The sequence below is a fragment of the Orbicella faveolata genome, unplaced genomic scaffold, assembly GCF_042242905.1.
Source record: "Orbicella faveolata isolate gen_17 unplaced genomic scaffold, um_ofav_v1 contig_48, whole genome shotgun sequence".
NCBI lineage: Eukaryota > Metazoa > Cnidaria > Anthozoa > Scleractinia > Merulinidae > Orbicella > Orbicella faveolata.
Genome location: NW_028301578.1, coordinates 5,603,138 through 5,622,559, shown reverse-complemented (window position 1 = coordinate 5,622,559; position 19,422 = coordinate 5,603,138). Strand labels below are relative to the sequence as shown.

General features: G+C 38.8%; 2 protein-coding genes across 3 annotated transcripts; one reads left to right on the top strand and one right to left on the bottom strand.

Moving 5' to 3' along the window:
• Positions 1–826: 826 nt before the first annotated feature.
• LOC110041516 (QRFP-like peptide receptor) lies at positions 827–15,316 on the top strand. 2 transcript variants are annotated; one of them, XM_089281532.1, is made up of 2 exons: positions 827–907; positions 12,854–15,316. In XM_089281532.1, the coding sequence occupies exon 2, from the start codon at positions 12,914–12,916 to the stop codon at positions 13,955–13,957; it is 1,044 nt and encodes a 347-aa protein (XP_089137658.1). In that variant the 5' UTR covers positions 827–907; positions 12,854–12,913; the 3' UTR covers positions 13,958–15,316. The 2 variants fall into 2 exon arrangements, with proteins under 2 accessions (XP_089137658.1, XP_089137659.1); XM_089281533.1 differs by lacking the exon at positions 827–907 and adding an exon at positions 5,968–6,087.
• A 2,086-nt stretch (positions 15,317–17,402) lies between these two features.
• Positions 17,403–18,589, bottom strand: LOC149096143 (melanocyte-stimulating hormone receptor-like). Its single transcript, XM_089281541.1, has one exon. The coding sequence runs from the start codon at positions 18,503–18,505 to the stop codon at positions 17,636–17,638; it is 870 nt and encodes a 289-aa protein (XP_089137667.1). The 5' UTR covers positions 18,506–18,589; the 3' UTR covers positions 17,403–17,635.
• Between the last annotated feature and the right edge of the window lie 833 nt (positions 18,590–19,422).

Below are 19,422 nucleotides of genomic sequence, written 5' to 3'. Positions count from 1 at the left end.
CAACGTGAAATGACCAAATCTTGCGTTGCGTGGAGAACGTGGACCACGACGGATAATTTTTAAAGTATATATTTTGAATTTTGCACTGTGTTCCACAATAAGTTCCGAGATAGTTTTGACAGTGAGAAACAAACTAAGTGACTTAGGAGTACGCTGGACTTGTAGGTAAAATATAAATTCGTTTTTTTTTAATCGACGTTTCCTCGGCGTCGCCGTCGTAACCTGCTTAAACTCCCTTTTGATCATGTAATGTAGTCCATTTCATGACAAACACTGACAGGTTTAGCTCGAGGCGCTGATTGCATGGCCCATGCCACGCGTGGGTTTGTGCTGATTTCCGCCGCAGTTTAAAAGGCGTTCCAAGAAATAGCCCTTTATTGATTTAATATGGAGAACGAAAACGTTCTTTTGAGCACTACAAATATTAATGCATTAGAATGAGATCTTACTGAAAATCACCAGTTTTCTTTTAAAATAATTTAATTTCCTGTGGAGTTTCTTTAGCAATATTCAAGATAGGCTAGTACAAAAAGATCTCGTATTATGGCAAATTAACTTTGAATAATGTAAACTTCCTTAGAGCTCACGCAAAATGACTTGATTAAATATTTTCCTGCGTCCGCTCGGGACAAAATGTCCATTCAAGGTGGGCATGATAAATTGCATGTGAATTTAAAAACATCTTCATTTGCAATGTAAGAAGCATTAAGAATCGAGATTGTAGCTCAAAAAGCATGAAAGATAAGCACAGGCTACCTATAACATGTCTTTCTTAATGTAAGGTAGTAGGAAAACACTTTTTAGTTGTAGAACTATTCTATTTTTCTTTTCTGCATATTCATTGGAGTCAGCAAGGTTTGAACACCAAACACAAGACAACAGCAACTTCCCGTTCAGCAGGTTCAAGGTAAGTCGTAATATGCGTGATTAGTTATTTCTCGCGTCTGTCGGAGCTTAACAGTAATATTTCTCAGTCTAGGGTGAAGCTACCAGAAATATTCCTACTATACTCCACTCATGTAGGAAGAGCAATTCTGTGTCAATACTTTGGAATTGCCGGGGTCGCTCGGATCGAAAATCCTGTGGCCCCCACTTTTCAGGGCATAGTTAGGTAAGGAAGAGAGTAGTGAGAATGAAAACACCATGTCCTGCAACCTGTTTTGAGGAGCTGTACTTTAAACCAGTTTACCGCGCCTCCGTGCAGCATACCCTAATACTATAAGACATAAAATTGGTGATTGCAGATTGTATTCAGATGACTGCTAGACTGCCTTAACTTGCTCACATGGTTGAGCTTCTCGTAGCTTCTTGTAGTTCGCTTCTTGCGCTCCCAGTCTCTTTCACGAAAATGTATCTGATTTTTTGAAAGTGTGTGCGAGTAAAAAACTGTACTGACAAATGATATATTCAATCTGAAATCAAGTCTCCTTTTGATAATGGGAACCACTGCAGTAGTTAAGATTGCAGGAATCAATTTACGTGTACCCGTGTACCCGTCAATAACCACTGACTACTTCCTTGGAAATGTATTCATCATGTTGCGTGAATTAGAAGTTAACCAAGAGACAAAGATTGTCATAGTTTTTTCGCTTGGGTATGCTTCTTCTATTGCTTAGGGTCTGAAAGCTTCGAGATGTAAGTCCCAGTTGTAACAGATATAAGTTCACAACACATTAAGACTTATCTTTATGCCCAATCAGGATCAGTGCACACAGGCCGTGAGTTCTCGCATTTTGTACGCAAAGGCTGGTTATTTCAGTTTGAAGTTTCATAGATCTGTTTGTCCCACAGCAAACTATACGGCCAGCAACAGTTACATTTTTAAACAATACTTTTCTTAATAACAATTTAAAAAAGGTCTGAACAGCAGGAAAGTTTTAGAAATAAAGCGACACTTTTTAAATGTAAAAATTCGTTTCGGTAGAAACTTCTGCCTTCTTCTGTGCAAATATTACAGAAGGCGCAAATTGAATATAAACAACTAGTACATGCTGATGAGTACGTACTCAAAGTAGAAACTAAAAACGTGCGGATTACAAAGATAAGCTTAAATTAACTTGTTGAGGTTGCTGATTAAGGGAGGGATTTAATTTCCCACAGGATGTGCAAAGCTTCCTCTATCTTGAGCTGTAATGTAGTGCCAGCTTGATCAATTTGCGCTGAAGAAAGCAATTTTTTTTCTAATAATGCAGACTCCTTCCCTTTCGGTTTCCTTGAAATGCTTTATTTATTAGAGAATTCTCACCGAAAGTTCTTAAAAACATTATTTGATTAACAGGCAACGCCACTTTTTCCTCTAATATTTAGACCTTCGTTGTTTAGCGTAGATTTGTTTTCCGATCGCACTTTAAAACAGATCAGTACGAACATGAAAAGTGTTGGTTTCTGATACCAAAACCTCCAAGATAATAAACACCATCCCGTCCGTTTCATACGAGAATCTCCACCCCCCATCACCACGAATATACCAGCACAGAGCAAATGAAACTTAAGGTGCGCGGGGGGAGAGGGTATTTCAAAGAGGACTAAACTTTCTGAGCAATGAAAGAAAATAAAAGGATTCTAAAATATAAGGAGAATGAAGCAGTCGAATATCGAATCCTTTATTCAAAGGTTAGTCAGATAACATGCTAGGACATTTCACTCGTTGCTAGCAATACCATACAGTTTTTAGAATATCCACTCGGGGTGTATTCGCCTGCAAACAGGTTCAAATCCACCCAACCTTAGAGCTAGCTAGCGGCTTCATCCTAATTTGCCCCGAGGCGTATGAGAGTTTGTTCATAGGCTAGGGGCGTGCCATCTGTCAAACCGCGGAATAAGCTGTATTTATGGTAATTTTCATTTCACCGTATTTAACACCAAACCAAGATGTTGTAATAAAACAATACACCGTAATTAATATTCCACGAGAAGAATATTGTCCTGTTTTCTAAGCCGCTCGCTAAATATCATTGCTAGAATAATAAACTATTTGCCTTGAGTACATTTGATTTCTTCAAATATTGTTTCTCGTCTATAGTCGGACTAAATCTGGTTGGTTTAAAATTCCTTATAAACTAACAGCTGATGACATGTCAAATTTGAATTAAGGAGTGACATTTATTTGTAAATGCTGCAGCTTTGAGACAATATTAAAAGTGTTTTGGGAAAGCTTTCTAAAATTGATATTGCGTCGTAATCACACTATATAAAATTTCCCTTTCGGAAAGAAAAACTTCGAGACAATATATAGCTCGCCTGACGGGAAAAACACATAAACATTGTTAATAAAGCGACAGCAAGATATCGTAAAAGTGGCCGGCTGACATCGAAGAAGATTCAGGTGAATTGCAGGCAGCGACATTGAAAAAAAATTAAGATAATTTGTTGAAAGCTGAAAAATTTGCGTTTTGTTTCCTAAGTTTTTAATTCAAGAACCGTTTTTTTTTTTTTTTTTTTTTTTTTTTTTTCATTTTTTTTTTTTTTTTCATTTTTAATTCCTGCAAATTTGCTTTTTGATTTTCTTTTTGTGTTTTCTGTGACCATGCAGAATGCAAGCTATAATTTTGCCTGCGCGTGTTGGTTCAAATTTACACAGATAATAATATAATACAAATTCGATTTTTCGCTGATTGGCTTAAGAGCGCTAGCTATCGTTATTTATTTTTTCAAATATAACAAAGTGAAACATGTCGTTCGTAGTAGTAAGATGAAGCATACGAGGATATCAAAACCACCTAATGCCCTGCCAGAAAAAAAAAAAAGGCTTTTTCATAACACTTGACAAATCGAGAAAACACTTCCCTGCGGCATGTTTATTTCACGTTCTCTTGCGTCTCAAATTTCCGTCGCAGTTAATGACAACATAATGTATGACTTTGACCTCCTTTCGTAGAAGTTACTAATTAAATATCCTTTTCTTAAAACATTAACATATAATAGGTAGTATCTGTGAAAATCTAAAATGCGACTCCCTAAGCTGTAACAAAAAACGATTTTTTTTTTTCTGTTCTACTCAGAAAGACACGCACAATTGTTTAGATACAGGGACCTTGTGGCCAGTTTACTCTCTTTTTTATAAGAATATATTTTATAAGAATATCGGGGCTGAAATTTGCCAAATATTTAAAAAGATTTTAAGAATAAACCCGAGGATGCGATTTTGAAAAAAGTATCATTTTGTGGGTTGAATATTTGTAAATAAAATGTAATTATGTTTTTAACTAAACCATATAAAATTGTTGCTCTCTCTAAACGGCAAAACTAGCCAAAAAAAAAACAACAACAACAACCATATGCTCGAGGCTGAAAACCTTTAAACAAGAAATTATGCGTGTCATGCCAGATTTTATTGCCTTCAGTCTGGCTCTAAAATTACTACATTCACAAAAATATTTTCAGCCTAAAATTGGCAGGAAAATAAGAATATTTAGCCTCGGTTGGAAAAACAATATTCCCATATATAAAGAAGAGTGTATTCCATGAATGCCCTCAGCTTATCGGCGTATTCTTAAGTTCCGTGCTTGTGAGCGCAAGGAAACAACTAAGTACAACACCGCCGGATATACGAAAACCCAAAACTACAATGTGGTAAAATCAGCTGTGGTGCCGCCAACTCTGAGGGCGGGGTTACTAGGCATGATAAAGAAACGCTAAAAGAAATGTTTCAAAATTTGCACCACAAAATGTTTGGTGACCGAGGCAAGTGCTGACCTAGACTGATTCAAGTTTCTAATAGCCTGCTATACATATCTCAAGAAATTAGCAATGAACCCGCTATAACGCGGACTCAACTCTTTAGTGCTCCGGTAAAATAGCTATTTCTGCCTGTTCCGGGACGCTACATTGTCAGAAATATCATTTCCGATCGCTAAGAGTTGGTACGAGCCCACACTACCTGTAGAGAGTGACAAACTAGGAAGGAAGTCAGTCAGTCAGTCAGTCAGTCAGTCAGTCAGTCAGTCAATCATTCCGTCCGTCCGTGCGTTCGTTCGTTTGTTCGTTCGTTCGTTCGTTCGTTCGTTCGTTCGTTCGTTCGTTCGTTCGTTCGTTCGTTTGTTCGTTCGCTCGTTCGCTCGTTCGCTCGTTCGCCCGTCTGTCTGTCCGTACGATCGTTACTTCGTTCGTTCGCTCGTCTGTCCAGCCTTTCGTTTGCGTGTTTGGTTGTTGTGAGTTTTATAGATTACTTAATTCATCCTGGAAGGTTTTGTTACATTTTCTCCAAGGGAGGTGGGACTTTTAGGGAAATTTTCAAAGGTTGAATACCATAGTTTTAATGCTATTTGAGTTTGAAATAGCCCCCCTCCACCCCCCCCCCCCCCCGGGGAAATATGTTTAAGGTAGACAGATTGAAGCCTACATGATAAATGGAGAGCGCGGCTATTTCAGCCTGCTATGAACATAATGTTTAGTTTCGACAGAAAATTTGGCAATTACAGGTTGATTAATTCCGCGCGAAAATAAATGATTCGAGACAATTCTTTAGCGCACGGAGGTCCTTTTATGTGGTGATAGATCACATGTTTTACTTATCATTAATGCAGCTTTCGCAAAATGAATACAACATAAGAAAAAAAAAAAAAAAAAAGAGGGGGCCCAGAATTGATAAGCACTAAATAACTAATTTCAACCTTGTTCTCGAAAAAGTCGCTGGTCGAGTAGTTTTGTAAGATTTCTCAAAATTGAAAGACGAACTTTTAAATTCAATAGCGGTGCTAGTTTATGCAACTTCTACAGCAACTAAGAACGTATAAATTTACATCTAGAATTGTTTTGAAAAGCCGCTGCCTTAAAAGGTTGTAGTTAAGTCATGAAACCTTATAACCAGCTGTGGAAGGGTCATTAAGCTCTTGCTTTTAACGCCATTTGACGCACTAATTATTAGTAAAAAAGATCATTTTAATTCCAAAGTGCTCTAATACATTAAAAGCTTTTAATTTTACCAGACGCGTTGGTTAATCGACCACTGGCTTTAATTTCAACACGGCTGGAGTTTGTATACTGTAAATTTTAACCCCGCAGGAAGTTAAAAACAGAAAACGTAGAGCATTTCCCAAAGTGACTTCAGATGGACCTCTCTGGGTAGGGAAGTTATACTGCAGAAAGGTAGGGGACATATTTTATTGCCTTTGAAATAAAGTATTCAAAGGAAAAAAACAGTGTCAAAGTCGGACAAGTGAAATTTATTACTTTAATAATTTTTTTTCACGAGCAGGTGAAATACTGAATCAGACAGTCAGAACAAATGTGTTTCTTGCTCCCTTCATTTTATAGTCGTATTGCTACATAGTGGCACGATCGATCTTAAAGCTCTGTAGAATACCTAGAGATTTACTCTAGTTTGACTTTTACGGCTTTTGTCTGCACACTGTAATTCATGTGATTTCAGCTCTGAGTATTTCCAGTTTCCAGTTTCCAGTGCCCGAACGTCGGCGACAACGTTGAATTTGAACAGAGAAATGAGGGATTTGATCAGCTGCTGGAACTTCAGTTATCACGCACATCCGTTCTCATCTATCCATTAGAAAACGAGTGAATTTTTTTTAGTTGACGGCTCAACAATTTGACTACTTCTTAGCTATAAGGAACATTTCAATCAGATCCTCCAAAACAAGATCCCATCTCTTACTTGAAGAGGCAAACCCCAGTCCGCGGCAAGGTTAGGCTTTAAAAAGTTCCAAACTTGATGGCAGTTAGAAGAAGCTAGAAAGGTCGACAATGTCATCCCTGATTATTGAAAGTTATATTTTTTTCTAATTTCCATAGTTATTATATTCTAAGGCGCCACCAAATATTCAAATAAACTGGATAAAAAAAGGCGGATTCTACAGAGCAAGACAGCACAAGTATTACTTCAGAAGCAAAGTACAGGGAAACTAAAAAGGAAGTGGATTACAGTTGAAATCAAATTTGATTTGGTGATAGAGTACCAAGGGAAAATCAAAATTGACATTTGGGTGAAATTTTGCATTTTTTAAAATCTTTCTTTTTTTTTTCTTCTTTTAGTTCATATTTCTTTGTGTTCACTCCTTTTGGCGTTTGTTTGCATGTTTGTTTTTCTAGTGAGATAACAAAGTAACCCACCTACACGGCCTGTCGAGCTTTTTCCATCATTGGTGATCATTCAACTGTTAAACTTTCAGATAGGCTTTGGCGATGAATGTGTCTTTCTATTTATTCATTGAAGTACTTTCATGAGTTTTTGCTGCTTATTGTTAAGTCTGTGGTTGAGTACATCGCTTGCATAAATGTAATCATTTATATAGACGCTGAGGCAAAGTATTACTTCCCGATTTGGAATAATCTCTATTCTGTGTGAGGTATTATGCCGTTCAAATGATTGAGCATACAGTAATTGTGTGAACCAGGTGGTAACCACAACTATACAGTACAAGATGTTTATAACCTTTTAACTTTTTCAGTTAAAAGCCTATTTTGCTATAATATTGAAATGAAAGCTGTTGAGCAATACTTTCTTGTGTTACTGTTTACGATGCTGTTTTAGGTTAAAACTTTCATTCTATCAATAAAACTCTAGCGTGTGACCATTCAAATGAGTCAACCGATCAATGCTTTTATTTGTGCGGTTTGCTGTTGAGTTTCAAGTACAAAAAAACCATAAACAAATTGCATTTGTTCCTGTTAATTTTAACCTTATGGGCGGCCCTCGTCTACTCAAAGGAGTGAAAAGGTTCTTTTCGTCGTCTGCTTTATGAACAAATTATAGAAAAAGTGTTTTTTGTTAAAATGATTATAGAGGCCGAACATGACAGCCTAGAAAGAGGGTAGTGCAACTTATGCCGTGTTTTCACGAGAGAGGTTTACTACGGTTACTGCTTACCAAGGTTTCGTAACTAAACCGCAGTTATTAGAGAAGCTGTTTACACGAAACTAATCAACTAAAGTAGGCTGCATACAACGGACGGTTTTAGGTTTTCTCGGCGGAAAGCAAGTGCTGCAATGTTGCTCAGAAACTATTGGAAAATTATAAAATTCGACTTCACTCCAATGCCGAACGTAGGTCGTTGTCAATTTGCTTGCGGTGATGTCGAACCAAACTCTCCTTAAATGTAGAGCTTTGTAGATGAATAGTGGAAAGAAAATTTTGATATCTCGCTGAGCCTCTTCCGGCAAAAAACCTGAAACGGCATCTGCCACGGAGCCCGGGCTACGTAAATGTTTACCTGTAGTTCTTCTTATTCGGGGCCGCTTTAAATTTTAACATTTGCTTTTCTTCTTCGTAGACCTCATTTACGATTTTTTCTCTCTATCTGTGGTAGGTCTTCTCCTAATTGCGTCTGCCTGTACACTGCTACTAAGTTACTGAACTACTAACAGAAAGGAAATGCTTACGGCACTTGACGATGAACGGGAAACAGCAGTTCGGGATTCTTTGCCTAAACATGAGTTTATTTAGCTTTTTTTGCCCGTTGACTTGAAACCTACTTACATTAGAAGGAATCTTTGTCTATTTTTCTCTTCGTTACGCGCTGCACGCGTGAACACTTGTTGTTAAGGTATCAGTATAACCCATTTGACCATCCGCGCGCGGTCCGCTCTAGCGTTCGTGGCTTCAACAAAAACCCATATAAACCGTATATTTACTGGAAGCTTAATAACTACAGATTATGACCTGACCTGTTTAAAACGGTAAAAATTTACCGTGTTTCGAAAATGTGAATATATTTACAAAGCTTCACGAACCCATAAATCAAGGTATACGCTCTCTAAATTTAGGTCGGAGAAAACGATTAACATGGCATCCGTTTCTTCACACATTGACCTCAAAAACCGTGTCTCAGATTTTTGGCACATGCGTTTGTTATTATTTTACAAGAGGATAAAGTTAGAAAAAGGAAAAAAAATAGGACTGCCCGCGAAAAAAAGGCATAACTTTTTAATGAAAAGAGTAATCAGAATTCGCAGACACGGTTTTGTCGGCGTTCGTTCTGACAACATTCTCTCCAAATTTCAGCCAATTTGGTCCAGGGGCTGCCGACCTGGAACTCGAAATGCACGTACAACTCGCCTATTTTTTACTTTCGAGAAACAGAGAAAAAATAAAATTCGGCGGCATCCAAGTGTTATGAGATTATCACACCAAGGGAGACACCGCAGAGGAATCAACTTTCTGTATAACAATAGGACTATGACAGTTAACATGGAACAGGTACAAATTTCCGCGACGGCGCGCGGTAAATTATTCACCAGTGAATAAACCGCTTTTTCATGTGTGAAGTCAGAATTCCAAAGTTAGTAAACGTGAAATTATCTTTTGATTTACTATATTAACGTTCGAAATTTCACGTATCGGTTGACTAATCTTCAAAATTATGACCATGTCACTGTTAACATGCCAAAGACCCGTAGAAGGTTCCCGAGAAAATGCAAGCGCACAAAGGGAAACGCTGGAGAGGACGCCGTAAACGGCACTACATCGACTGATGTTGATGCAAACGCCAAGATACTGGAAGAAATGACAATAGCTGGGTAAGAAAAAAATGTTGCACTGCTGATTCTAATTTTGTACAATCGATCTGCCTGTCAATTTCGTCCACTTCTCTTCGTCAATCTCCTCTGCTTCGACAGTTTCTCGCAACAGTATTTTAGCGCCGCTTGCGCTCATTTCGGCTTGCTCGCTGGCTTTGTGATTGCGATCGTTGTCGCGTTCATCCAGCAATTTTTCTTGATTGTAAAACGAACCCTTTGCCGCTTTCCACTAATTTAGCGGCCCACTCTTTGTTGAAAGTGTTTTTCGCCTTCTTTGGCCTTCCTTTAGCCGATGAAAACGGGCAAGATCGCTCTGTCTTCTTCGAAGACATCCGGCACTGATTATGGCGCGCGAATCGCGTGTCAACTCAGCATGATCTTGATGTCATGTGACTTCTTGCCTCGATAATTAATTCATTTGACAGAACTTGTCAACTCTCAATTAAGTAATTAATATGCAAAACAATCTTTCTCGCGCAATAACTAGCGGCAGATATAAGATTTTTTCGTGGAGTTTTTTTTTATCTAAAAGATTACTTTAAGATTTATCCAACCGCTTAAAAAAGTAAAATTATGCAAAATTGCAAATTTTCCCCTTACTGATATGTTAAGATATCGCGACAACGTCTGCTTTTCCTCGGTTACCGTCGGTTACCGAGCTAAATCATGCCTGACGAGGCGTTCAACTGTCGACAAACCTAGGTTGGTTTTCTAAATGATTTTGCCACCATTTACCGAGGTTTGCTACTGTGTTTACACGATTAAAAGTTTCACTTCAATAAAGTTAAAGGAAAACCAAGGTGAACATCTCTTGTGAAAACACGGGCTTTGTAGGTTAAAATTTACACAATGCTTTAAACGCTTTAACAGTACTCGGCTATTTGAACTCCAATTTGATCTAGATATGGATTTGTGTGACAGAATAACCTTTCGATTGAGTACTTTTAAATTCTGAATCCCTTTCTACGTGTGAGCGTTTTTCTTTTTTTTTCTTTTCTCGATTAATCGAGTTAAGTGACAACATACGTTAAGAGGGTCTGTTCTAAAACGGCTTGAAGAAAACCAGGTTTCCCTAATCTCGTTTGTACTGCTAAGCCTCGTGGCTTTCCGTAAACATTATCGAGAGACATTTAATGCCGTGTCACTGTCTGCCAAAGAAAGGAATGGCAGCTGTAGATGGTTTGCGAACCTTACACAGCCAATAGCCCTTTTCACGGTTAATTTTTCTCATTTGCGTTACAAGGTAATTCAACGTGGATGCGAGGCAATTTCGGGCTAAAACTATAAAATAGCCCGAAATTGCCTCACCTGCAAGCTAGATTTTATTGTAATGCAAATGAGCATAAGTAACCGTGAAAAGGGCTATTAGGTACATAAATAATAAAAGCTCATATTTATGTATTTATTCAAAATTTGAACTTGATAATGATGACATGGAGTCATCGAAACGTCGTTCGCTTTTGATATCGCTAATTTTCATTCTAAAGAAATTTCTACTTACATTAACAATTATTATGTAACATATCGGGCACGAAAGAACGTGCCTGACCACATTTCCAAATACCCAGAGGAGAGTTGAAAATACGACGCAATGCGGAGTATTTTTGAAGAACTCAGAGGTGTTTGGAAGTATGGTCAAACACTGTCTTTAGTTATTGATATCTCTTCGATCTCAATCGAAACTAAACTAAGAAGATAAAGAGGTAAAATCGTAAAAATCTATGCTACTCCTGATCAGATATTCAAACGCCGTCATCGTCACGATTTCCTTTGTTTAAACTTGATGAATTATTAATGAGTTTGAGAAGCTGAGTTTGAAGCTTTGTGAACTTTGCTACACGTTTTTATTCGTGATTTTAAGGGATTTTGTGGGCCAAAAATCACAGGTGAATGTGTTGGTCGCCATTTTTTCTGTACTGTGGATCGGGTTTTGAAGACTGTTCGACCCAAATTTCGCGTCATCTTCAACTTTAACCATTTGTTTGTTGAAGGTATGAAGGAAATAATGCTAGAAAATGTTTGCCTAAAGTTGCCAAACGGTACAAAGGTTTCTTGACAAGATTTGAACGTTCACTTTAAAGTGTGCTATTTCCATAAACTGCATCATAGGGCATTTCGTACTATTCGGTATAGCCATTAGTAATCTTTGGTAATCTTCTTCAAAGGTTTTGGATTGTTTCAGTAATACTCGTAGAACGTCGTATGATTTTCGGCAATCTTCGGAGGATTCCGGGTGATCCTCGTTAATACCACCAGTAAAGTGATATCTTGGTATAGCTTTTGTTAATGGATTGTGGTGGTAAAACTTGCTCATTACATTTAAGGTAATAAGGTAATGGACCACAATAAGTGGCCCTACGTCCACCGCACGCGATAAAATTTCTTAATAATATAATGCAAATCAGCAACAGAAAAACGTAGAATTCTCTAGTCTGGCAGATTCGTAATTTTCAGCGTCAAAGGAGATAACATTTTCGCTAAGGTATGTTATAGTTGTTAAATTCAACGTTAATGTTTAGTACATTTTTAGTTGGAATTGCATTTACCTTAGGTACTTTTATTGAATTTACAGTAAACTACATTTAGCGTTGTTGTAATATTTTGTAGCAAATGCGCGCAGCTGCCAAATGTGTTGCAAAAGAAATATTGATTTGCGATGAAAAAGCTAGTGTTTGTCCAGTTGAAAGAAGTCATTAGATAATGAAAATTTTGTTCTGTTTTGTCGGATAATATTTTCTTTTGCGAATTTGAATAAAAAGATCTAGAACCTGACGTTGTCTTTAATGTAATCTATTGGGTCAAAATGACGGGCGGTTTGCAGCATTTTGCTAACAATGAGCACTGAATGTCTAATCCTTGTTGTTAAGTGTCGAACATAAACCAGGTTTTGTCAGCTCGTTTATCTCCGCCTTTTTAGAGTAACTTTATTCACTTGCTGAAAACAAACGAAAGAATACGGTACAATGAACCGAATACAATGCAAGCGGTGGGCGGTGAAATGGGATCCAATAGAGTGTGTAAATACTGACAAAAAATTATTACAATTGTAATTTATATTATAAATGGTGATTACACGTTGACATCACTCGAAGCATCATAAAAGAAAAACAAACACTGCACAAGACAAATTTTGCTCTTGGCAGACAATGAAAATGACAGTTGATGACAAATCCAAGACTTATAGAGGAGAACAGAGTAAAGAAACCACACAAACGTTTCCAACTAGAGAGCTCATAACTTAACCTCAATTTCGTAGGTAAATTCTAGATAAAGCAGAAATGCTTGTTGTTGACAGCTACTGTGGTTCATGTAACCGTCCTGGTATTCCTTTTTCACTGTTGATGGTGTCTTTTTTTTTTTTTTACCTTTTTTTTATTCTTAGAAACATTTCAGTCGAGACAAAGTACATTTGTTCCATCCCCCGAAGACACACTTTTCCGTGATGGAAGAAGACGGCAAAATCGCAATCACGGTTATTTACGTGGTATTATTTCTCGCAGCCATTCTCGGAAACGTTTTAGTCATCTATGTGGTGCTCCGTAAACCTGGAATGAAAAGTCCCACTAACCTTCTGCTGGTAAACATGGCGATAGCTGATCTTCTTTTTGCCTTGTTTATGTTCCCATTGGCCCTTACTCGATACCATGTCAGGGGCCTGTGGATCGGAGGAACTTTCGGGGAATTCTCCTGCCACGCGATTTTCTTTATGTCCCATTTACCAATTGCCGGTTCCACAACGACTTTGATCTTCATAGCACTGGAGAGATTCTTTGCTATCATGTACCCGTACAAGGTAATCAAGATTTTCCGCAAAGTCTGGATCATTACCGTAGTGATCTGGTTAAGTTCCGCACTTCTGATGATGCCCGTGGGCATTGCGGCGGAAACCACAGAAAAGAACGGCCAAACATACTGCGATCGCGACTGGTCCGTGTTTGGAGATCCCATGAAGGCAAGTCGAAAATTTTATGATGCCGCGTTCGCTGTCACCTATGCAGTTCCATTGCTTTTCATGGCCATCCTTTATGCCGCCATCTCCCATAAGCTCTGGAGGCGCCAAGCACCTGGTCGCCTTACGGCGCATGGTCAACACAACAGCATGCTCCACAAACGTCAAGTTGTCAGAATGCTCATCACTGTCGTCGTCGTGTTTGCATTGTGTTGGCTCCCTACGCATGTGCAGCACTATTTGATAACATACTTCCCGGAAGTTCACGCCCGCCTTTCGTTTGTCACCAGGGTTACAATGAATCTGATTGGCCACACCAACCCGGCAATAAACCCTTGCCTCTTGGTGGGGCTCAATATTCGATATCGCAACGAGTTTTTCAGGTTGTTCCAGGGGGTAGGAGTAGGACCTATGGACACAACTCCAAGACCCGCTGAGAATATGCCGGAACTTAGAACTCGGGAAACTGGAACCACGTCACCTCTAGCAATTTCCACATCAAGACCAAGAAGATGGCCACTGGTAGCAAATCCATAATAAGTTACCGCCTGCTTGCTCTTAGAACCTTTTGCGTACACCACTGACTAGAGCCCTACGGTTTTCGCTTTGAGGCCCAGAGAAACATTGTTTGATTTAATCATATGGTCGATATAGGGGAATGGTCCGGGGAGGGGGGGAATGGTACTCCCAGAAAAAATTGGGTTGGGGTGTGTGGCCCGGTTTCGAAAACCCTTGCCCTATTTAAAACAAAAATCTCTGATTTTCCCAACCCTATTTATGACCTGACCAAAAATTTGATACCATTTTTAAGACCTGTTCCTTGAATTAAATACTGGTATTAAAGGCATTGTGAAGGGCTTTGGTTAATGATCTTATCGACAATTGTGAAAAAGTTGTTTCTTCTAAAAACCATACCCAATTCAAGACTAGAGTACAAAAACCATAACCTATTTGACACCAAAATGGCCAAAATCCATACCCTATTTCTGAACGAAAAGGCTAAAAACCATATCCTCTGAGGTGGCACATACCTATACAGCCCATATAAGGGGGTAACCCCTCCGGGGGAACGGTCATGAAGACCAACAAGCTAAGCTTTTTGTTGTAAGTTTGTGTTCGCTTGTTTGGCCTTGACCTTACTTCTCCCTGAGCAACTAACTAATCGAAACGTTTTGGTTGATACGTTATCCATGCATAAGCCAGGAACGTAAACAAAAGATTGTGCACGATGGCGTTTCCGCTCTATGTAACCATTTTTCTCCACTAAATATGAGTCCAACATGATCTACATTTACTTTACAAGGCTAGAACGGAGAAGAATTTCAACCACTTGGGAATTACTCCGGACTATATGAAGTTATTATGCAGGATTGGATTTTTTATACATTTAGTTACAAATACTCAGGAAAAAAGCAATTAATGCTGACAACTGGTACGCATTTCGGAGACTCTCGGCTATTCCGGAAACTTTCGCAGACAACTGGCGTACCAGTAATTGCGGAAATATCTGGAAAATTGCTCTTCCGTTTACCACTGGAAGTTATCGGATTTCGTTGCGATGTAAGGCGCCCAGCATTTTCTTAATGGTATCCAAACACTACTGAAAGACGTCGGTCAGCTTAAAATACGTTGATAATTTAAAAGTAGACCCCTTAAAGATTAAATCAATGCTATACCAGCACATAATCTATATTTATGCATAACTTTGACCTTGACTGGCTGGGAATTTTGTTTTCCACCATTTCTAGATCTTATATATATATATATCTAAATTTTAATTTTGAATCGAGTTGTTGTGCATTATAAGCTGCTATGTAGTGAGCTTATCTATGCTTTGCACGTATTCGCAAAATATACAAGTAATCTAAGATGTCTATAACAAAGTTTTCAAACCTACTGGTTACTAGCGAGTTGTTGAGTATTTGAACGTATATTTATATTTAAGTTTCAGAGATTGTCTTCAGTCGTCGCTGCTTGATCGGCTTGGGCATTTTCTGCAACTTCTTGAAACTCAAGTGATATTAATCGTTAATTTTATTCGGCCTCATTCTATTACCTCATACAATTTCACGCCTCGTGCGTGACTGAGTAATAGCCCATTTCCGAGTAACCTAGCTTAAGCCTCTCCATTAAAGAAAGACCTGGTGCACAACAATTCCTATGAAAATGAGTGAAGTTTTCAAGTGAATGAAACCTCTTTTTCGTAAGAAAAGATGGGCGCCAAGACCCGCTTTGAGAAAGAGGCTAAAGGTAATTCGGAAATGGGTTATTGGACCGTTCTATTAAAATAGCCCAGTGCGTTAATTTAAAAGTACAATAATGACTACTTAATGACTGGCCCCAAGGGAAACAGTGAGTTTTGTTTCCCCGAGACCCTCAAAGTTCCCCGAGGCGAAGCTAAGGGAAACATTGAGGTCGAGGGGAAACAAAACTCACTGTTTCCCGCGGAGCGAATCATTAAGTGCTTTGTTATACCCCCCAACTCAACAATAGAAAAGAAACTGCGAAAAATCGTTTTTTAGACGCCGGCTGACACACAAATTTGCCGAGGTTTCAAGAAGCATGACCTGATCACGTGCGAGTCGAAAGTTCAAGTCGTTGTTTCCCTAGGGAGTTAGTGAGTTTTGTTCGCCCTAGGGAGTTAGAGAGTTTTGACCAACGGCACGTGACACGTTCTCGTCCAGTCGGAAAACGTATTTGAGTTGGGAGGTATAACAACAATCGTTATTTTGTTCCTTCGATTTACATTTATATTATAGAGTTAGATTGGCCTACGGATAGCTTGTGCTAGTCTATGCAGGCCAGTCTATCAAGGTCTACTTTCAAACGCTGTTATAATTTCGCGTACCTTGAAAGCAAAGACTTAGGAGACAAAGACCTCAGACTTCGTGTTGTACAAGACTGGTCAATTCACTTTGACAGGAGCCCTGATGAGTAGGAGCGTGCAACTACCCCATATTTAAGTCACGGCGTTTTCGCAGACCGATCTACTTTTGTTTTGAATTTACCGCGAATTCAGAGCCCCGCAAGAACCTCAGTGACCAATCGCAAACACGGACCAATTTTTAACTGACGTCATCATTTTACTGGAAGATCAAAAAGAAAAACAAAATGACGGAAAGATGCAATGAATTGTCTGATAGTTCTAGTACAGATCCTAGTGTACAGAACTCACCTATTTCGCGCCTATTTCCCAAACGTAACACTAACTAAAGGCCTTAAGCACTGACAAAACACTCTCTCACAAGTAGCCCTAAAGAAGACGTTGCTGATTACTGCAGCAATTAAAGATGTATAGAAACAACTAGCTAGCACTAGACACATCTATGCAACCGCATACCTATTTCTTTGTTCGTTGCATATCCACAACATAATGCTTTAAACATACTCAAGACGGAATATTAACGACAATTTGAGACAAATTTTAAAGTCTGCTTGTAATTACAATTCAATAGACTCTTCAGGTCTACATTTGTCTTTTAACGTTTTCCGAATAATGAAGATTGATCCCAACACAAAAGAAAGATCTCAGCAATATACATTAAAGACTAGCCCCAAGGGAAGCATTGAGTTTTGTTCCCCGAGACCCTCGGCAGTCGTCCGGGTGTTTTTTATACCTCCCAAATAAAAAAATAGCACAAACTGGCGAAAAATTAGTTGTTTGACGCCGGCTGCCACACAAATTCAGTAAATTGTTTGACCAAGGCCCTACAAGTAAACTGCTTGAGCATTTGCCCGGTTTCAATTAGTGCACGACCTGATCACGTGCGTGCCGAAAGTTCAAGTTCGCCCTATGGAGTTAGTGAGATATAACAGAAAGCATACAGTGTTTGAGTAGGGAGGTATAACACTGTTTTTTTGCGACCTGATCCCGTACAAATCGAAAGTTGACCCAAGGCACGTGACATATTCTCCTCCAATCTGAAAACGTACATGAGTTTGGAGGTATATATGACAAACTGTTTTGTTATCAGGTGGCACTTTGTCACAATTTGACTTGTACTGCAATTTATCACTTTTCCGGGCATTTGGGTGAAGTATTGATTGATCGAAGATGTATCAAGCCTATTACTTTTTAGTTATCAAAAGCTTTAAACATTGTACGTATTTTGATATGTTCAAATAAAGACAAAGTGAAAGACAGGACATTTTCTTAACTCATCACACTCAAAGTTAATGAATCCGTTCTTAACCGAATCCACTCTAGCGGACGATCTAGGCTGATTTACAGCAGTTCAGTTGTTTGATCGTGTCCTTGGCTGCTTGTCGTACACTTCTGATCTTCCAGCAGTAAAGAATCGGGTTTAAAGACGAATTTAGAAAGGTAAGAGTTGCTGGAACGCAGAAAGCTATTTCACTCAATTTGTTTCCAGGCATTCCCCGATAGGTCATGAGCGTAACCACAACGATAAACGGGATATAGCAGGTAATTAATGATAACTGCACCCATAATACGCTGGATACTGACTTCTTGTATCGTGCTATATTCAGAGTCACTTGCCTTCCGTTAGGTGGCCCTTTTGGGACTGCGTGCACTTGAAGTTGATGCTGTCGAAGCTTGCGAAAAATCTTTGCATAGGAGAAGACAGAGGTTGTTAGAGAAAATGTTGTAAGCACAAAGGCTACTGTAAAGGCAATACTATCATTCCAAAAGTACATCGATCCACATGATATACCAATCAACCAAAAGCACGTGATAACTACACGAGCTCGTGGTAATGTCACAACTTGTCTGTATCTCAGTCCAGATAACAGGGCTAAGAGTCTGTCCACGTTTATTGCGCTGGATGTGAAGACCGATACTTGACACAAAATGAAGCTTGAAGCGTTACATAGCTGATCTATGTAAAAAATAAATTTCGAGTTTATTCCAGTCGTTACAGACAACAAAAGGAAAACGGCGAAAAGTGGTTGCGAAATAACTCCAACGGAAAGATCAGTGACCGCCAGGCATCGAAACAGAAGTTTTGTCGGTGGATGAAGAGAAGTCTCTTTGTGAAGTGCAACAAGTATCAGAGTATTGCCCAGGGATGCTGTAATGGATAGAAAAATGTTGAAGGCTGAAAGAAATTCAAAAACGTTCATTGGTATGCTGAGAGCTAAGTTGTTTGGTTCATATCCCTTGTAAAGTTTCCGTCTACATTAAAGTTCTCATTGCTGGTGCGTTTGTTCCGCCGTTGAGTAAGAGTATTTTTTAGGTCGGATCGGATGTACAACAGCTTATCTGCTGGCAGCTTGTTTTTCCAGAAAGAAAAACTGACAAATCTTCTTTGCTATATTTATATAGTTCTGTCTTAATTAAAATAATAGGGGTACCGAAAGGGCATATGTATGTTGAGGATACACTCTTTTGAACCTTGTTTTGCATAAACTGCACAACTGAAAGAGATTAAATTAACCATTGTAATCAAGCTTCTTAATTAAAGATAACAACAAGTTGTTTTCAAAAGGATTATGCTTTTCAAGAGCGCTCTGGTTATTTTCCATTGTCCGCTAGAACCCTTTTCTTGTTTAAGGTTTGAGATGCGGTATGAGATTTTGGGGATATTATATAGTCTACCAAGTATCTCCACATTTTTTTATTAAATAGGCCTGATTGACGCATATTTACAAAACACATATATTTAGAAAACAAAACCAACAAGAAGCTTATTGCATTCGACGGAAAGGAGAACACAGATGTAATGCAGACTGGAGTGAGATTTTATGGGACAACCGGCTAGTGGATCTTTGGGGCAAAATTGGCCTCCCTGTAGCAGGGGCAAAGCAAATGACGCTATCGCAAAGCATGTGCAGACGAGACTCTGTTTCTCTGATCGTTTGCTCCTTTATGATTCTGGATCGTGCAAAGCAACACAAACGTAACCTGTTTCGTCGGGATGCGAGATGACGTGCTTTTGTTATAGTTAAGATAATAATTTGTCTTTTCTTGTACGCGACTTTAGGATGGATTTTGATTACATTTGATGATTAGTTCCAGTGGCGACAAATAGTTCACTACG